The sequence below is a fragment of the Triticum dicoccoides genome, chromosome 3B (genome assembly GCF_002162155.2).
Source record: "Triticum dicoccoides isolate Atlit2015 ecotype Zavitan chromosome 3B, WEW_v2.0, whole genome shotgun sequence".
In the NCBI taxonomy this organism is placed as follows: domain Eukaryota; kingdom Viridiplantae; phylum Streptophyta; class Magnoliopsida; order Poales; family Poaceae; genus Triticum; species Triticum dicoccoides.
The window spans coordinates 828,742,003-828,754,561 of record NC_041385.1 but is presented as its reverse complement, the minus strand read 5'-3'; the positions used below and the strand labels follow the sequence as shown (position 1 = coordinate 828,754,561).

Below are 12,559 nucleotides of genomic sequence, written 5' to 3'. Positions count from 1 at the left end.
AATGTTAATCAGGTATTAAAAATGTTAAATGTGTGTAAGAAAAATGTATTATATATATACAAAAAATGTGTATATAAAAATAATGAAACCCGAGAGTAAACAAGGAGAATTGTTAAAAAATGAGAAAGAAACAAACAAAAATAAATAAAAAATGAAGAAAAAGGAAAGAAAGAAAAACCCAGTGAAAACCAAGAAAGAAATAAAGAAAACTAAGTAAAAACAATGAAAAAGAAAGAAAAGAGAAAAACTAGTAAAACAGGAGAAAAGAAGAAGAAAACCCCGTGAAAAAACAAAAAGAGAAAAGAGAGAGAAAACAAAAAACATGTGGGAAAACCACCTCCATTCGCATCAAGTACGTCTCGCCCTGACTAGTTATCACAAACTAGACGTGAGCGTACTGGCTAGCAGCGCGGGTGGTCTCCTCGTAGAGCAGGGTTTGATCCCTGTAGCTCTCTCCTTTTCCATTGTATTTTTTTAACCGTTCGTGAATGGGCCGGCCCGATAACTCTTCAATGAGATATCGTACTGCCTCGCTGAATGCGAGATATAGTCACGACGCATAAAACTCACCCTATCCCATCTCAAACCAAATTCTAGCCTCACTCACTCGACCACTCTACTTCCCGTCCTCTCTCTTCACCATCATCTACCCTCGCCACCTTATGTCGCCACCATGGCAGGATCAGGTAGCGGCTTCTCCTTTAAAGCTAACCCCAATGATTGGGATGCCCTCAACGTGGAGGCGAACGAGGAGTTGGCCATCCATTTGGCCCTTCGCCGGTCCTGGATGGATCGGGCGGAATCTCTAGCTTTGCGCCCTCCCTGGTGGCCCACCAGGGCTCCTCCAACTCCGTGCATGATGGCGGTGGTTCATCGCGATCCACACTTGTCCCAACTGCTCGGTGAGGCTCTTGAAGCTCCGGGATGTCACCTTCGTCTCTTGCTCCTCTCGGCCGGCGTGAGTGTTGGTCCCGGCACCTCCAAGCCCGCGATTGCGACTACTCGAGTCAAAGGCGCTGGCAAATTTTTGCGTGTGGTAGGCGACTCTGCTCGGATCTAGCCGCTCTATTTGCGGCTCTTGCAGATCTGCACCGGTCCCTACGTCGTTCCTTGACCAAGACCGAGATCGCCACCGCCTCAAAAATGTGAAAGCATTGCGGCTTGTAACCGTGTTTGTTGCTTGCCGTCTTATAACCATGTTTGTTGTCTTCTCTATCTGTGCTTAAGTCGTCTTATAACCATGTTTGTTGCTTGCATTGCTAGACTGAGATGGAAAACAAGGCCTCTCAGCCTACAGAAGATGGTCAGGAATCGAACTATGCGACCGAGGTTGTAGCTGCAGTGCTTGCTAAGCACACTAGGAACCAAGGTTTCTTCAGCATGTGTGGGGATCCAACATGTCCATCTGAGATCAAAGCGATAGCAACTGTCAAGCAGAATTGGCAAAGAGGGGTATTGTCGAGCTTCAGGCGCTTGTTAACACCTTGACCAAGCAGTTGAAGGAGTCCGAAGAAGCAAGGACCAGGCAAGACGAGGAGCACAGAAAGCGAGATGAGGAGAACAGGAAGAAGCAAGCTGAGATGGATGCAAAACTAGAGTTTTTGGTGAGTTAATTGCAAGCAAGATCAACTCAAGGGTAAGTTGTTTGTCCAAGATCAACCGTCCTTCTCTACTTGATGCATGGAAGCTATGTGAATGTGATATACTACTGGAACCCACCTTATTTTGTAATGCTTCTGTTGTGCAAACTACATATTGTTGGATGCAAAACTGATTGGATTTTGCTGCTCCATGTTTAGTGGATGTGGAGATGTAAGCTCAATGTTACTTGTGCTTTGTGATATTGTGCCTCTTTTTTGTATTTGTGATGGATCTGGAGATGTAAGCTCAATGTTAGGCTTGGAAAACATTTTGTGTAAAAAACAAAGAAGGGCCGTTTTTTAGGTGAGAAGGGTCGGGTTGGGTAGAGTAAACACTAATGGGCCGAATGAAGTGGGCCTTGAAACACACTTTCCGGCTAAAGAAAAAACACAAGTGGCACATAATTTTAATGGGCTGATGTGCATATTGAACAAGTAGGGATGGCCAACGGAGAGAGTAAATGATTTTGGGCCAGCCCAAAATGAACGGGTCAACCAGCTGCAGTAAAATGGGCTCATAGGCCTCGCCATACTAAAATAAATGGGTCAGATCATATTGGGCTGAATGCTACATGGGCTTACACGATGCCATGTTAGGCCCACGCTGGAGCCACGTCAGCCCCACGTTGGCGCCACATCAGATCGACGGAGATGCCACATGGGACTCATCTGCTACACGTCATGTAAATCCGTAACTGAATAGTCTGTCACAGAGGAGCGGGCCTTGGGTGGGCTGAACGAGCCTGGGATCAGATAGGTGACGGAAATAGACTGTCATGGTCCATGGCGGAAACCAAAATCCATCAAGGATGGGCGGGTTGGCAATCCCGATGGGGCATCGTTCGGTATCCTGCTAGAACTTGGAGCACCAAGAAATTATGGGAAGTGATGACTGCTTGTGTGATCATGCACAATATGATCGTAGAGGATGAATGTGCGGATGAAATATATGACCAAGGGTTTCAATTTCAGGATGACAATGTTGTGCTTGAACATGGAGGAGCGGCAACATTTGCATAGTTCACCGAATTTTATTATTAAATGCGTTATTGGGAAACTCACTTTTTTTGAGAAACCTTTCGATCTATTCATCTTCAATCATGACAGTACAACGAATACCAGAAATAATAAAATATACATCAACTGCAAGATGATTTGGTTGAGCATATGTGGGCTCACGTTGGCAACCAATAGATGTATCGACTATTTTTTCTTTTAAATGTATTTGTGACAATTAATTTTTTTTGGCTTGTAAACTATGAGATATTGTTTGGTTGTGAAACTATGAGATATTTGAATTTGATTAAATTATGTGAACTTACGGGAATTTTTTTATGTGTAGACAAAAGAGCAAAAAATAGGCCGCCAGTCGAACGGAAATGCATCCGTGTGTTGAGCATTGCCAACCCAAACATGAAAAGGAGTGAACACGTCAATTCAAACACCAAACAGGCAAAAAACGGACAAGCCGGTTTGGATCCACACGTTGGAGTTGCTCCCAAAGAGCTCCTGCTACCCTATGCATTTTTCTGTGCACAAGGAGCAATGATGTTAATGCATGGCTTCACTTGACTTGACGAAGTTTTATTTAAAGGAAAGCATTTTTTTACTCTAGTTTTATTTTAAAGGAAAGCATTTTTTATTAATAAAGTTCACTGAAACGTATTAACATGGAATCTAGTTTCAAAGTTCTGGACGCGAGAAATCGAATGATGAAAACGATTCATGATTTGGTGCTCGATTTAAGATATAAAATATTCTTCAATAAATGAATCTACGGAAAAGGGAAAAACTCATAGATTGGAACAAGTGACACATATACAGTGCGCCCCTTATCAACCCCTGAGAAGGTGAGAGTCACCTTTGTATGGGGTACGTCGGACGACTCGTATACTCGCTTGTGAATTGTAATACTGCGTAGTAGGCCTAATCTTATTTGGCGAGGTTATAGACCGCATGCGCACCCCCAGACTCCACACATGCACATTTTTGGGCCTTCCCAACTAGGGTTTTCCACGGAAGGTTCTGGAACCTTCCCATACAGTTTTCCATTTTTATGTGTTTTTTGTTTCTTTTCTTCTTTTGTTCTTTCCTTTAGTTTTTCCTATTCGTGTTTGTTCATTTATTTTTTTTCTTTTTCCAGACATTTTTTAAGTTTTGTGAACATTTTTTGAAATCATGTATATTTTTCAAATTGGCGAACACTTTCTATGCAATCATTGAATTTTTCAAAATTCATGAACATTTTTTAGAAAGTTATGAACATTTTTGAAAATTCTTAGCATTTATCAATTCACGATATTTTTTCTGAAATTCACGAACATTTTATCTGAATTGTGAACATTTTTTGGAAGTCGTTTTTTTGTATCAGTTAACCTTTTTAAGCGAAAATATATTTTAGGGAACAACTTTTTAAAATCAATTAACATTTTTTGTTTGCCAAACATTTTTTGTTAGTGCATGAACATTTTTTAGAATTCCTGAACATCTTTTGAGTCAACAAACATTTTTTGAATCGATGAACCATTTTGTAATTCAGGAAGATTTTGATTTTTGTGAATATTGTTGAATTGGTGAACATTTGTTCAAAATCATGAACACTATTTTGAATTCATGAACTTTATTTTTGAAATCATGATATTTTTTCCAATTGTGAGAACTTTTTTGAATTCTAAAACAATTTTGCAAACTCGTGAACATTATTTTGAAATCCAATTATTATCTGAAATTTTCTAGTATGAAACTTAGTTGACCATTCTACTGATGTGTGAAGGTTCGTGATGTATTCACAGTCATGGTATTCTTTGTGAAGGAAATACAATTGTGACCATACTATTCATCAAATATTGTTTTTAATATGGCTTCTATTTTGTTATTTTTGCCTCGATTACCATGGATGTGATTGCTTCATGAAACTTAAAAGGATACCGGTTGACTATGTATATTACAAAAATAAATTTAGTTTTTTTATTTTTTTATTTTTTTTGAATTTCTAAAAATTAAAAAAATTCCATAAAACCTGAAACTTTGGGAAATCAACTTTTGCTGATATTGCAAAGTTTCACCTAAAATAACATTCGAGGAGTCATCACCTAAAAAACAAAATCATTGTTCAAAGTATATGTACACTTTTGAGCAGCGATTTTGTTTTTTTTGTGAGGGTTCCACGAAGGTTGTTTGTGTCTGAAACTTTTCAAGAACATCAAATCTTTGATCAAGTTTGATCCCTGAAAGTTTCAGATTTTTTTCATTTTTTACGAATTTACTATTCATGAGGGTGCAGGGGCACATGGGAGCTGTTACACCTTTCTCATTTACTATTCATAAGGGGTGCATGGGGAACCATGTTCACTGAATCTGCGTCCCCTCCTAATGTGGATATACTAATCTGTTAGTTTCATCTAGTTAATTTACATGATAAATTAGTGAGTGCAGTAGCGTAGCTTCAAACAAATTCTTGGGCGGGCTAGTCTAAAGAAAAGCCTAAAAAAATCTGTTCAGCGGACTGCTTGTGGCTCATCAGGCTTTGGCAATTTCACATAAATTGGACAGGCCATGGCCTGGTTTTACCCCTACAAAGCTCCGCCGTTAAGTGAGTGGTCCCATATAATCCTCATCTCATGAGGTATTTTGAGTGCCAATACTTAATTTCTATATTTGTGTTGTATTTGTTAAAGGTATTTGAGCTCTCACATAGTCGTATGATACATGGTTCCCTCCTTCGTAAACTCCGTCACACCTGAAAATTATTCTTGCCTTCGCCAGTGCATGGTGTCGACCTTTCGTGGTGCTTGCCCTCTTGGCATGCATGGTTCCTCAATGCAAAAGCTTAGCTTTCACTGTATCAATCCACCGATTACGTAGTCAGTAGTACCGTATAGTGACTAGTGATGCAATTAGCAGATGTCTTTTACGTTCATTATTGCCAGGCATACACACTCTCCTTTCGCCAAGGAAAACTCATATGTATATATGGGGGTAATTTGTGAAACAGATTTTATGTTGAAACCGGAGTTCGGTCCGCCCCGATGCATATCGATTCAGGTTACTCCTACCACGAAAGAGTGTATTCCCTTTGTAACTAAATATAAGACATTTTCGCAGTTCAATTTATATATAATTTGTGAAACGGGTTGTCTATCTCATGTCTTTTGTTGTTGTATCAGCCTTCCTGTAGTACAACTCTTTTACAAGTCTTCATGAAAATGATAGGCAAGTATTGTGGCTTGCTCTTCAGAATGTATCTTCTATTCCTAAATAGCTACAACCCATTGCCTATTTTTCCTAGCCAGGCAACTGCCACTTAATCAAGTCATATATGCAATTACATTTTTTGCATTACTCTATGCATGCAAAGCTGCCACATCATCAATTCATGCATGCTAGTTATAAGTAATTTTTGCATTAGAGTTCATCCTTCACATTCTGCTGGAAATGATATTCTTTTAATTGCTACTTATTTTCTCCTTTTAGACGCTTCATTTTATTTATTTATTTTTAAGCTCACATTTGATTTCCATTAGTTTTAGATGCTTTTGTGGTAACCATTTATGCATTTTTTAAGCAAGGTTCGTGCAGAAATGCACGGGGCATCATCTAGTTATAGTAGTTTTTGGACCGCAAACACTAGGAGCTCTGTTGTTCAATTAAGTAGGGGGGACTGTACATTCGACTTGTGCTTCATCAAGGAGGATGCCAGACGAAGACTTCCCAATTGTCAATGACAAATTCCTGCCAACTCCAATATGGGAGCGATGAAAACGACGTGTCGGTGGTTTGTTCTGGCAGTGGTAGCGTTTGTTCGGTGATTCGTTGACCTCTTTGTAATTTTTTAATGTTTGTTGTGCTTTGTACTTATCATGAATCTTTGCAAGAGATCTATGCCCTTTTTGCAAAAAAGGAGGATGTCAGGCTTTGGGCACCTGCGGGTGATATTGGATTATGCCAACATTTTGGCGGCAGGTTAGCGTGTGCATGACTCAGGGCTAAGTATCCCCATTTCGTCTCTGCTCGCTCTGCCTGTGTCTATGCGCTCTCGCGGATCACTTTTCCTTGTAATGGTACTACTCTATTCCTCCTGATAGTGAAAAGTGCAAACTTTGCGTATTCACAAAATTATTTTGTACTTCCGTCTGGTAAGATTTAGTTTATAAGAAGGGATCAGAACCTACACAAAGAACATGAAACATGTTCAAACTATTTACATCACATCCTCGCGCGAAATCACGGAAAGAGATATTCTCTCGAGGCGTCTTCGTGGAGGCTTATATTACCTAGAAGATCGCCATTGGGTTGCAGGATTTGGTTTCCAAAGTCCTCCGATTTCATTCCTGGAAAGTTTCTTCCAGATGTACCATATTGTGTAGGAGGCAACCATCCAAGCCTCCTTTCACTCTTGTTCGGACATCATGCAGTGTACTTTTCACCACCAGCCATTTATTGTTGTCACACTCATGCAGATGTTCGACAAGGTCCTTATGCTCGAGTTTGAAAATTCTTGGATTTGACGGGGAAAGCTGTTTGGTTGGATTTTTTGTGGTGCAATTTTTTTTAGGGTGACCTAGTTTGCTTATTTGAATGTCGCAAACATTTTCTTAGCAAACCAACCTTTAATTTGCGTAAAATAGGAGAGGCTCTGCCTAAAAAGCCAGGGCAAATGGGCCAGCCCACACTGTTCATGAGCGTGTTTATTTATTTGTTTTTGGTTTAACTTGTTTTCTAAAAACAAATGACTGTTGTTTTTTCTGAAAATATATATTTAAAACCTATTAAAAATAAGTAAAAAAAATTAGAAAATTGTTGAGTGTCTTTTCTTTAAAAAGTTAGTGTATATTACGAAAACATTCATCGTATATTTTTAAAAGTTCATCCTATATTTAAAAATGTCTGTTGTATAAATTAAAATATGTTATCATATATAATTTTTTTCTATGTATATTAAAAAAATCAGTGTATATTAAAAAATATTCACTATATTTTTTTAAAATCACCTTGCATTAAAAATTTATTCATCAAGTATAAGAAATACAGTAATAAAAAAAAGAAAAAAACAAGATCATAACAGAAGACCAACAGAAAAGTTGCAGCAAAATTAGTGAATAGGGAAACAACGAGAAAAGGCCTGAACTGAGCGAGAAAAGCCGTGAACAGAAAACAACAGCAAAATCAATGAACAAGTCCCAAAGCAAACTGTGTCTTAGTGCGATGGTATGCGCCCATTTAGTGTAGGGATGTAAGTGGCAAATAATTGGCGTCCGCAATCCCGTTTAGTTAGTTTTTGCTAGCTTGATAGTTCATTTTCCTCAAACAAACAAAAAACCTTTTTGAACTATCATATCATAAGTGGGCTTTAAACGGGATTAAACGGGACCCGGTTGACATCCCTAATTTAGTGGCATGTTGCGTCGCACTACCATCTCTTTCACACACAAGGCGCATAGCATGTAAAAATCAGGTGTTTCATGTAAAAGCAACCATGCTAGAAGCACATAGGAAGCACACACAACAAAATGATAAAATGGGCACATTTAAAGGTGATTCCCATAGTAATAAAAATATATTTTGTAGATCAAATCTTTTGTTTCATCTGCAATTTATTTTCACAGTTGGCTTAGTATTTATGCGGGCCATATAATTTCCAGTATTTATATATCGTATCTCAGAATATTTGACCCATACAACTAATCATGTGTTGGCTCAATGATCCAGCCAAGCCATTCATCTTCCTGCAGAAATTCTCATTGTTTTTTCATGACCTTTTGGCATTATGCTTGGCGACTACCCTTTTGGCATTTGTGTCATGGAAATAATGAATATTTAATCGTCCTCATTAAAGATTTTTTTTTGCGCATGAAATGTATTCCTAGATGTACTAAGAAGAATGGAGAACCATCCATTGAAATGGAGAGACGCCAAATGCTTGGTTGTCCCTAACCTAAGCACCCATTAATTGACAAAAGATATGCGGGCCTGCCTTTCTGGACTAGATGTCAGTTTTTCGCCCCACAAGTTCCGCAAAAAACTATGTGCGCCAGTTGTTTTACTGCCAAGATCACACTATAAAGGTACCCCATACCATCTCTTACTAAGCACAACACATAGTAGTCCAAGTGCAAAACATCTTTGTTTTTGCAATGAAGGGGGGAACGGTGCCTACATGGCTAGAGCTACTGCTCGCAACACAGTTCTTTGCAATATGCACCAACCATCTCTCCTCTACTCGCAATGAGTGTAACCTGTTTTGCATAGATTGCGAGGAATCAAAGGCTGCCTTATGCTATTATTGCCGTTCACACCATCATTCCACCCATCGAGTAATCCAGGTATGGTGTACAACATTACGATTTAGTAATAGAGATTATGCAAGAGTAGTTTTACATCATATTTATAGAACATATGTCAAAAAGTACTTAGTGTAAGTGATCATCTAAAAATCTAGTTATCATCACACATGTATTATCTTTAGTGAAAAAGTGGATCGATATACCTTTGTGTCATGACTAACACGAATTAACTTATGAAATCTTTTAGATAAGGCGGTCATCATACCATGATGTGGTCAGGGTTGCCGAGTTAAAAGATGTACTTGATATCAGTGATGTACAAACATATGTGATCAACAGTGCAACGGTTGTATTTCTTAATGAGCGCCCACAACAATGTGGTTGTGGTGTTTCTGTGGTCAAGGCATCATCATCATCATACAATTGTGAGAGTTGCAATCGTGCTCTTCTTGACCCATTCCGCTTCTGCTCCCTGGGTTGCAACGTAAGCTACTAAGCTAATGTGTAACTATTGAAAAGTCACCCCATGGAATTGGTTCCTTTAATGTTTACTTATTTTCGACTGGACATTTTCTTGGCAGCTTAAAGCAATCAAAGAGGATATGAGGACGAGCATTCCAACTAGAGATATTATTGACTATACAAGGAAGGATGATGATACAGATTGCAGTAACACAAGTGGAAATACTGGAAACAATGAAGAGAGTTGCAGCGATGCAGATTATTGCAACGAAAAACCATCTCCACCAAGGGTTATTCGTCACCGCCGAAAGGGGATCCCTGAGCGTGCACCTTTTTATTGAGAGAAAGCTGTTATGAATAATTTGCTTGCATCATAGCAAATGAATTGGAATAAATACTTTTATTGAAGATCATATATATGTAAGGTGTCGAATATATTAATAAATTACAGCTTGTTATCTGCATGAGTGCTTGTTTGACGTGTCTTCATTTGTAATGCATTAATTGAATTTATGGTTTGAATCTTCATCGATAAAAATATGTATGAACTGAAGGTTTCACAATACTAGAATTTTGTTTTGACGATATAACATCGATGTATAGCAGAGGCGATGGGCAAATTTTTCTAACTCATATCATACTAGAGCACACAATGCTCAACTATGTTGCTAGAACATAATTTCCAGTATTTATATATCGTATCTCAGAATATTTGACCCATACAACTAATCATGTGTTGGCTCAATGATCCAACCAAGCCATTCATCTTCCTGCAGAAATTCTCATTGTTTTTTCATGACCTTTTGGCATTATGCTTGGTGACTACCCTTTTGGCATTTGTGTCATGGAAATAATGAATATTTAATCGTCCTCATTAAAGATTTTTTTTTGCGCATGAAATGTATTCCTAGATGTACTAAGAAGAATGGAGAATCATCCATTGAAATGGAGAGACGCCAAATGCTTGGTTGTCCCTAACCTAAGCACCCATTAATTGACAAAAGATATGCGGGCCTGCCTTTCTGGACTAGATGTCAGTTTTTCGCCCCACAAGTTCCGCAACAAACTATGTGCGCCAGTTGTTTTACTGCCAAGATCACACTATAAAGGTACCCCATACCATCTCTTACTAAGCACAACACATAGTAGTCCAAGTGCAAAACATCTTTGTTTTTGCAATGAAGGGGGGAACGGTGCCTACATGGCTAGAGCTACTGCTCGCAACACAGTTCTTTGCAATATGCACCAACCATCTCTCCTCTACTCGCAATGAGTGTAACCTGTTTTGCATAGATTGCGAGGAATCAAAGGCTGCCTTATGCTATTATTGCCGTTCACACCATCATTCCACCCATCGAGTAATCCAGGTATGGTGTACAACATTACGATTTAGTAATAGAGATTATGCAAGAGTAGTTTTACATCATATTTATAGAACATATGTCAAAAAGTACTTAGTGTAAGTGATCATCTAAAAATCTAGTTATCATCACACATGTATTATCTTTAGTGAAAAAGTGGATCGATATACCTTTGTGTCATGACTAACACGAATTAACTTATGAAATCTTTTAGATAAGGCGGTCATCATACCATGATGTGGTCAGGGTTGCCGAGTTAAAAGATGTACTTGATATCAGTGATGTACAAACATATGTGATCAACAGTGCAACGGTTGTATTTCTTAATGAGCGCCCACAACAACGTGGTTGTGGTGTTTCTGTGGTCAAGGCATCATCATCATCATACAATTGTGAGAGTTGCAATCGTGCTCTTCTTGACCCATTCCGCTTCTGCTCCCTGGGTTGCAACGTAAGCTACTAAGCTAATGTGTAACTATTGAAAAGTCACCCCATGGAATTGGTTCCTTTAATGTTTACTTATTTTCGACTGGACATTTTCTTGGCAGCTTAAAGCAATCAAAGAGGATATGAGGACGAGCATTCCAACTAGAGATATTATTGACTATACAAGGAAGGATGATGATACAGATTGCAGTAACACAAGTGGAAATACTGGAAACAATGAAGAGAGTTGCAGCGATGCAGATTATTGCAACGAAAAACCATCTCCACCAAGGGTTATTCGTCACCGCCGAAAGGGGATCCCTGAGCGTGCACCTTTTTATTGAGAGAAAGCTGTTATGAATAATTTGCTTGCATCATAGCAAATGAATTGGAATAAATACTTTTATTGAAGATCATATATATGTAAGGTGTCGAATATATTAATAAATTACAGCTTGTTATCTGCATGAGTGCTTGTTTGACGTGTCTTCATTTGTAATGCATTAATTGAATTTATGGTTTGAATCTTCATCGATAAAAATATGTATGAACTGAAGGTTTCACAATACTAGAATTTTGTTTTGACGATATAACATCGATGTATAGCAGAGGCGATGGGCAAATTTTTCTAACTCATATCATACTAGAGCACACAATGCTCAACTATGTTGCTAGAACATATATAGTATTCTTTCAGCAACTTCACGAGGGGAGGCCCCTACCTTTTCATTAGAAATGGATGACAGGCATGGACAACCTTGTCCAACACAATTTTTTACACGCATAATGGGAAGAGTATAGAACTACAAAGACGGATACAGGGTAGGAGACAAAAGAAAAAGAAAGAGGAAAGAAACAACAAAAGAAACTGCCCCACGAGTTCTATGCGTCTATACTTGAACATTATCTGCAATTTATTTGGCAGCCATGATAGGTGGAATAAAGCTTTTCGGAGCCATAGAGTCCAGGAAATAGTTGTAGTCTCCAAAGTTCAAGATCTTCGCTTCATATGTGCAAATTGCATGCTACACAAACTGAACGCACCAACCAGCTCCCCATCGTTACTTAGCTGGACGCCTAGCAAATTCCAATTACCCCTCGTCCTATTGCATTGCAACACAAAGTGTGTGGTTGTTTCACTTGCAGTGCAGCCAAGAGGAGACATGTTGGGATCTATGATGTTTTGTTTGTTTAGCAGGTATATCCCACTCACTTTTATCTTTGCTTGACACTCATAGTACATACATACATACATCTATATCTATATCTATACCTACTAATAAACTAAGATGTGTTTCGCCAATTTTTTCATCCGTTCATTGTTGAAAATATTTTTTTCTATCCGAGGTGGTATTAAATTCTTATGCGTTCGTCTGCTGAAAAAAAA

General features: G+C 38.6%; 2 protein-coding genes across 2 annotated transcripts; both read left to right on the top strand.

The window, feature by feature from the left end:
• Positions 1 to 8,736: 8,736 nt before the first annotated feature.
• Positions 8,737 to 9,849, top strand: LOC119282524. Its single transcript, XM_037562724.1, has 3 exons — positions 8,737 to 8,962; positions 9,171 to 9,407; positions 9,505 to 9,849. The coding sequence occupies exons 1-3, from the start codon at positions 8,774 to 8,776 to the stop codon at positions 9,724 to 9,726; spliced, it is 648 nt and encodes a 215-aa protein (XP_037418621.1). The 5' UTR covers positions 8,737 to 8,773; the 3' UTR covers positions 9,727 to 9,849.
• Positions 9,850 to 10,513: 664 nt separating this feature from the next.
• On the top strand, positions 10,514 to 11,639 carry LOC119282523. The gene is made up of 3 exons (XM_037562723.1): positions 10,514 to 10,752; positions 10,961 to 11,197; positions 11,295 to 11,639. Exons 1-3 carry the CDS (start codon positions 10,564 to 10,566, stop codon positions 11,514 to 11,516), a joined length of 648 nt encoding a protein of 215 aa, XP_037418620.1. The 5' UTR covers positions 10,514 to 10,563; the 3' UTR covers positions 11,517 to 11,639.
• Positions 11,640 to 12,559: the final 920 nt, after the last annotated feature.

What these genes read in the sequence shown, in the direction of transcription:
- LOC119282524 (XM_037562724.1), top strand. Translation starts at nt 8,774, where the DNA reads ATGAAGGGGGGAACGGTGCCTACATGGCTAGAGCTACTGCTCGCAACA. An exon ending in CCACCCATCGAGTAATCCAG is followed by an intron (nt 8,963 to 9,170) that starts GTATGGTGTACA and finishes GAAATCTTTTAG; the next exon opens with ATAAGGCGGTCATCATACCA. An exon ending in TCTGCTCCCTGGGTTGCAAC is followed by an intron (nt 9,408 to 9,504) that starts GTAAGCTACTAA and finishes TTTTCTTGGCAG; the next exon opens with CTTAAAGCAATCAAAGAGGA.
- LOC119282523 (XM_037562723.1), top strand. Translation starts at nt 10,564, where the DNA reads ATGAAGGGGGGAACGGTGCCTACATGGCTAGAGCTACTGCTCGCAACA. An exon ending in CCACCCATCGAGTAATCCAG is followed by an intron (nt 10,753 to 10,960) that starts GTATGGTGTACA and finishes GAAATCTTTTAG; the next exon opens with ATAAGGCGGTCATCATACCA. An exon ending in TCTGCTCCCTGGGTTGCAAC is followed by an intron (nt 11,198 to 11,294) that starts GTAAGCTACTAA and finishes TTTTCTTGGCAG; the next exon opens with CTTAAAGCAATCAAAGAGGA.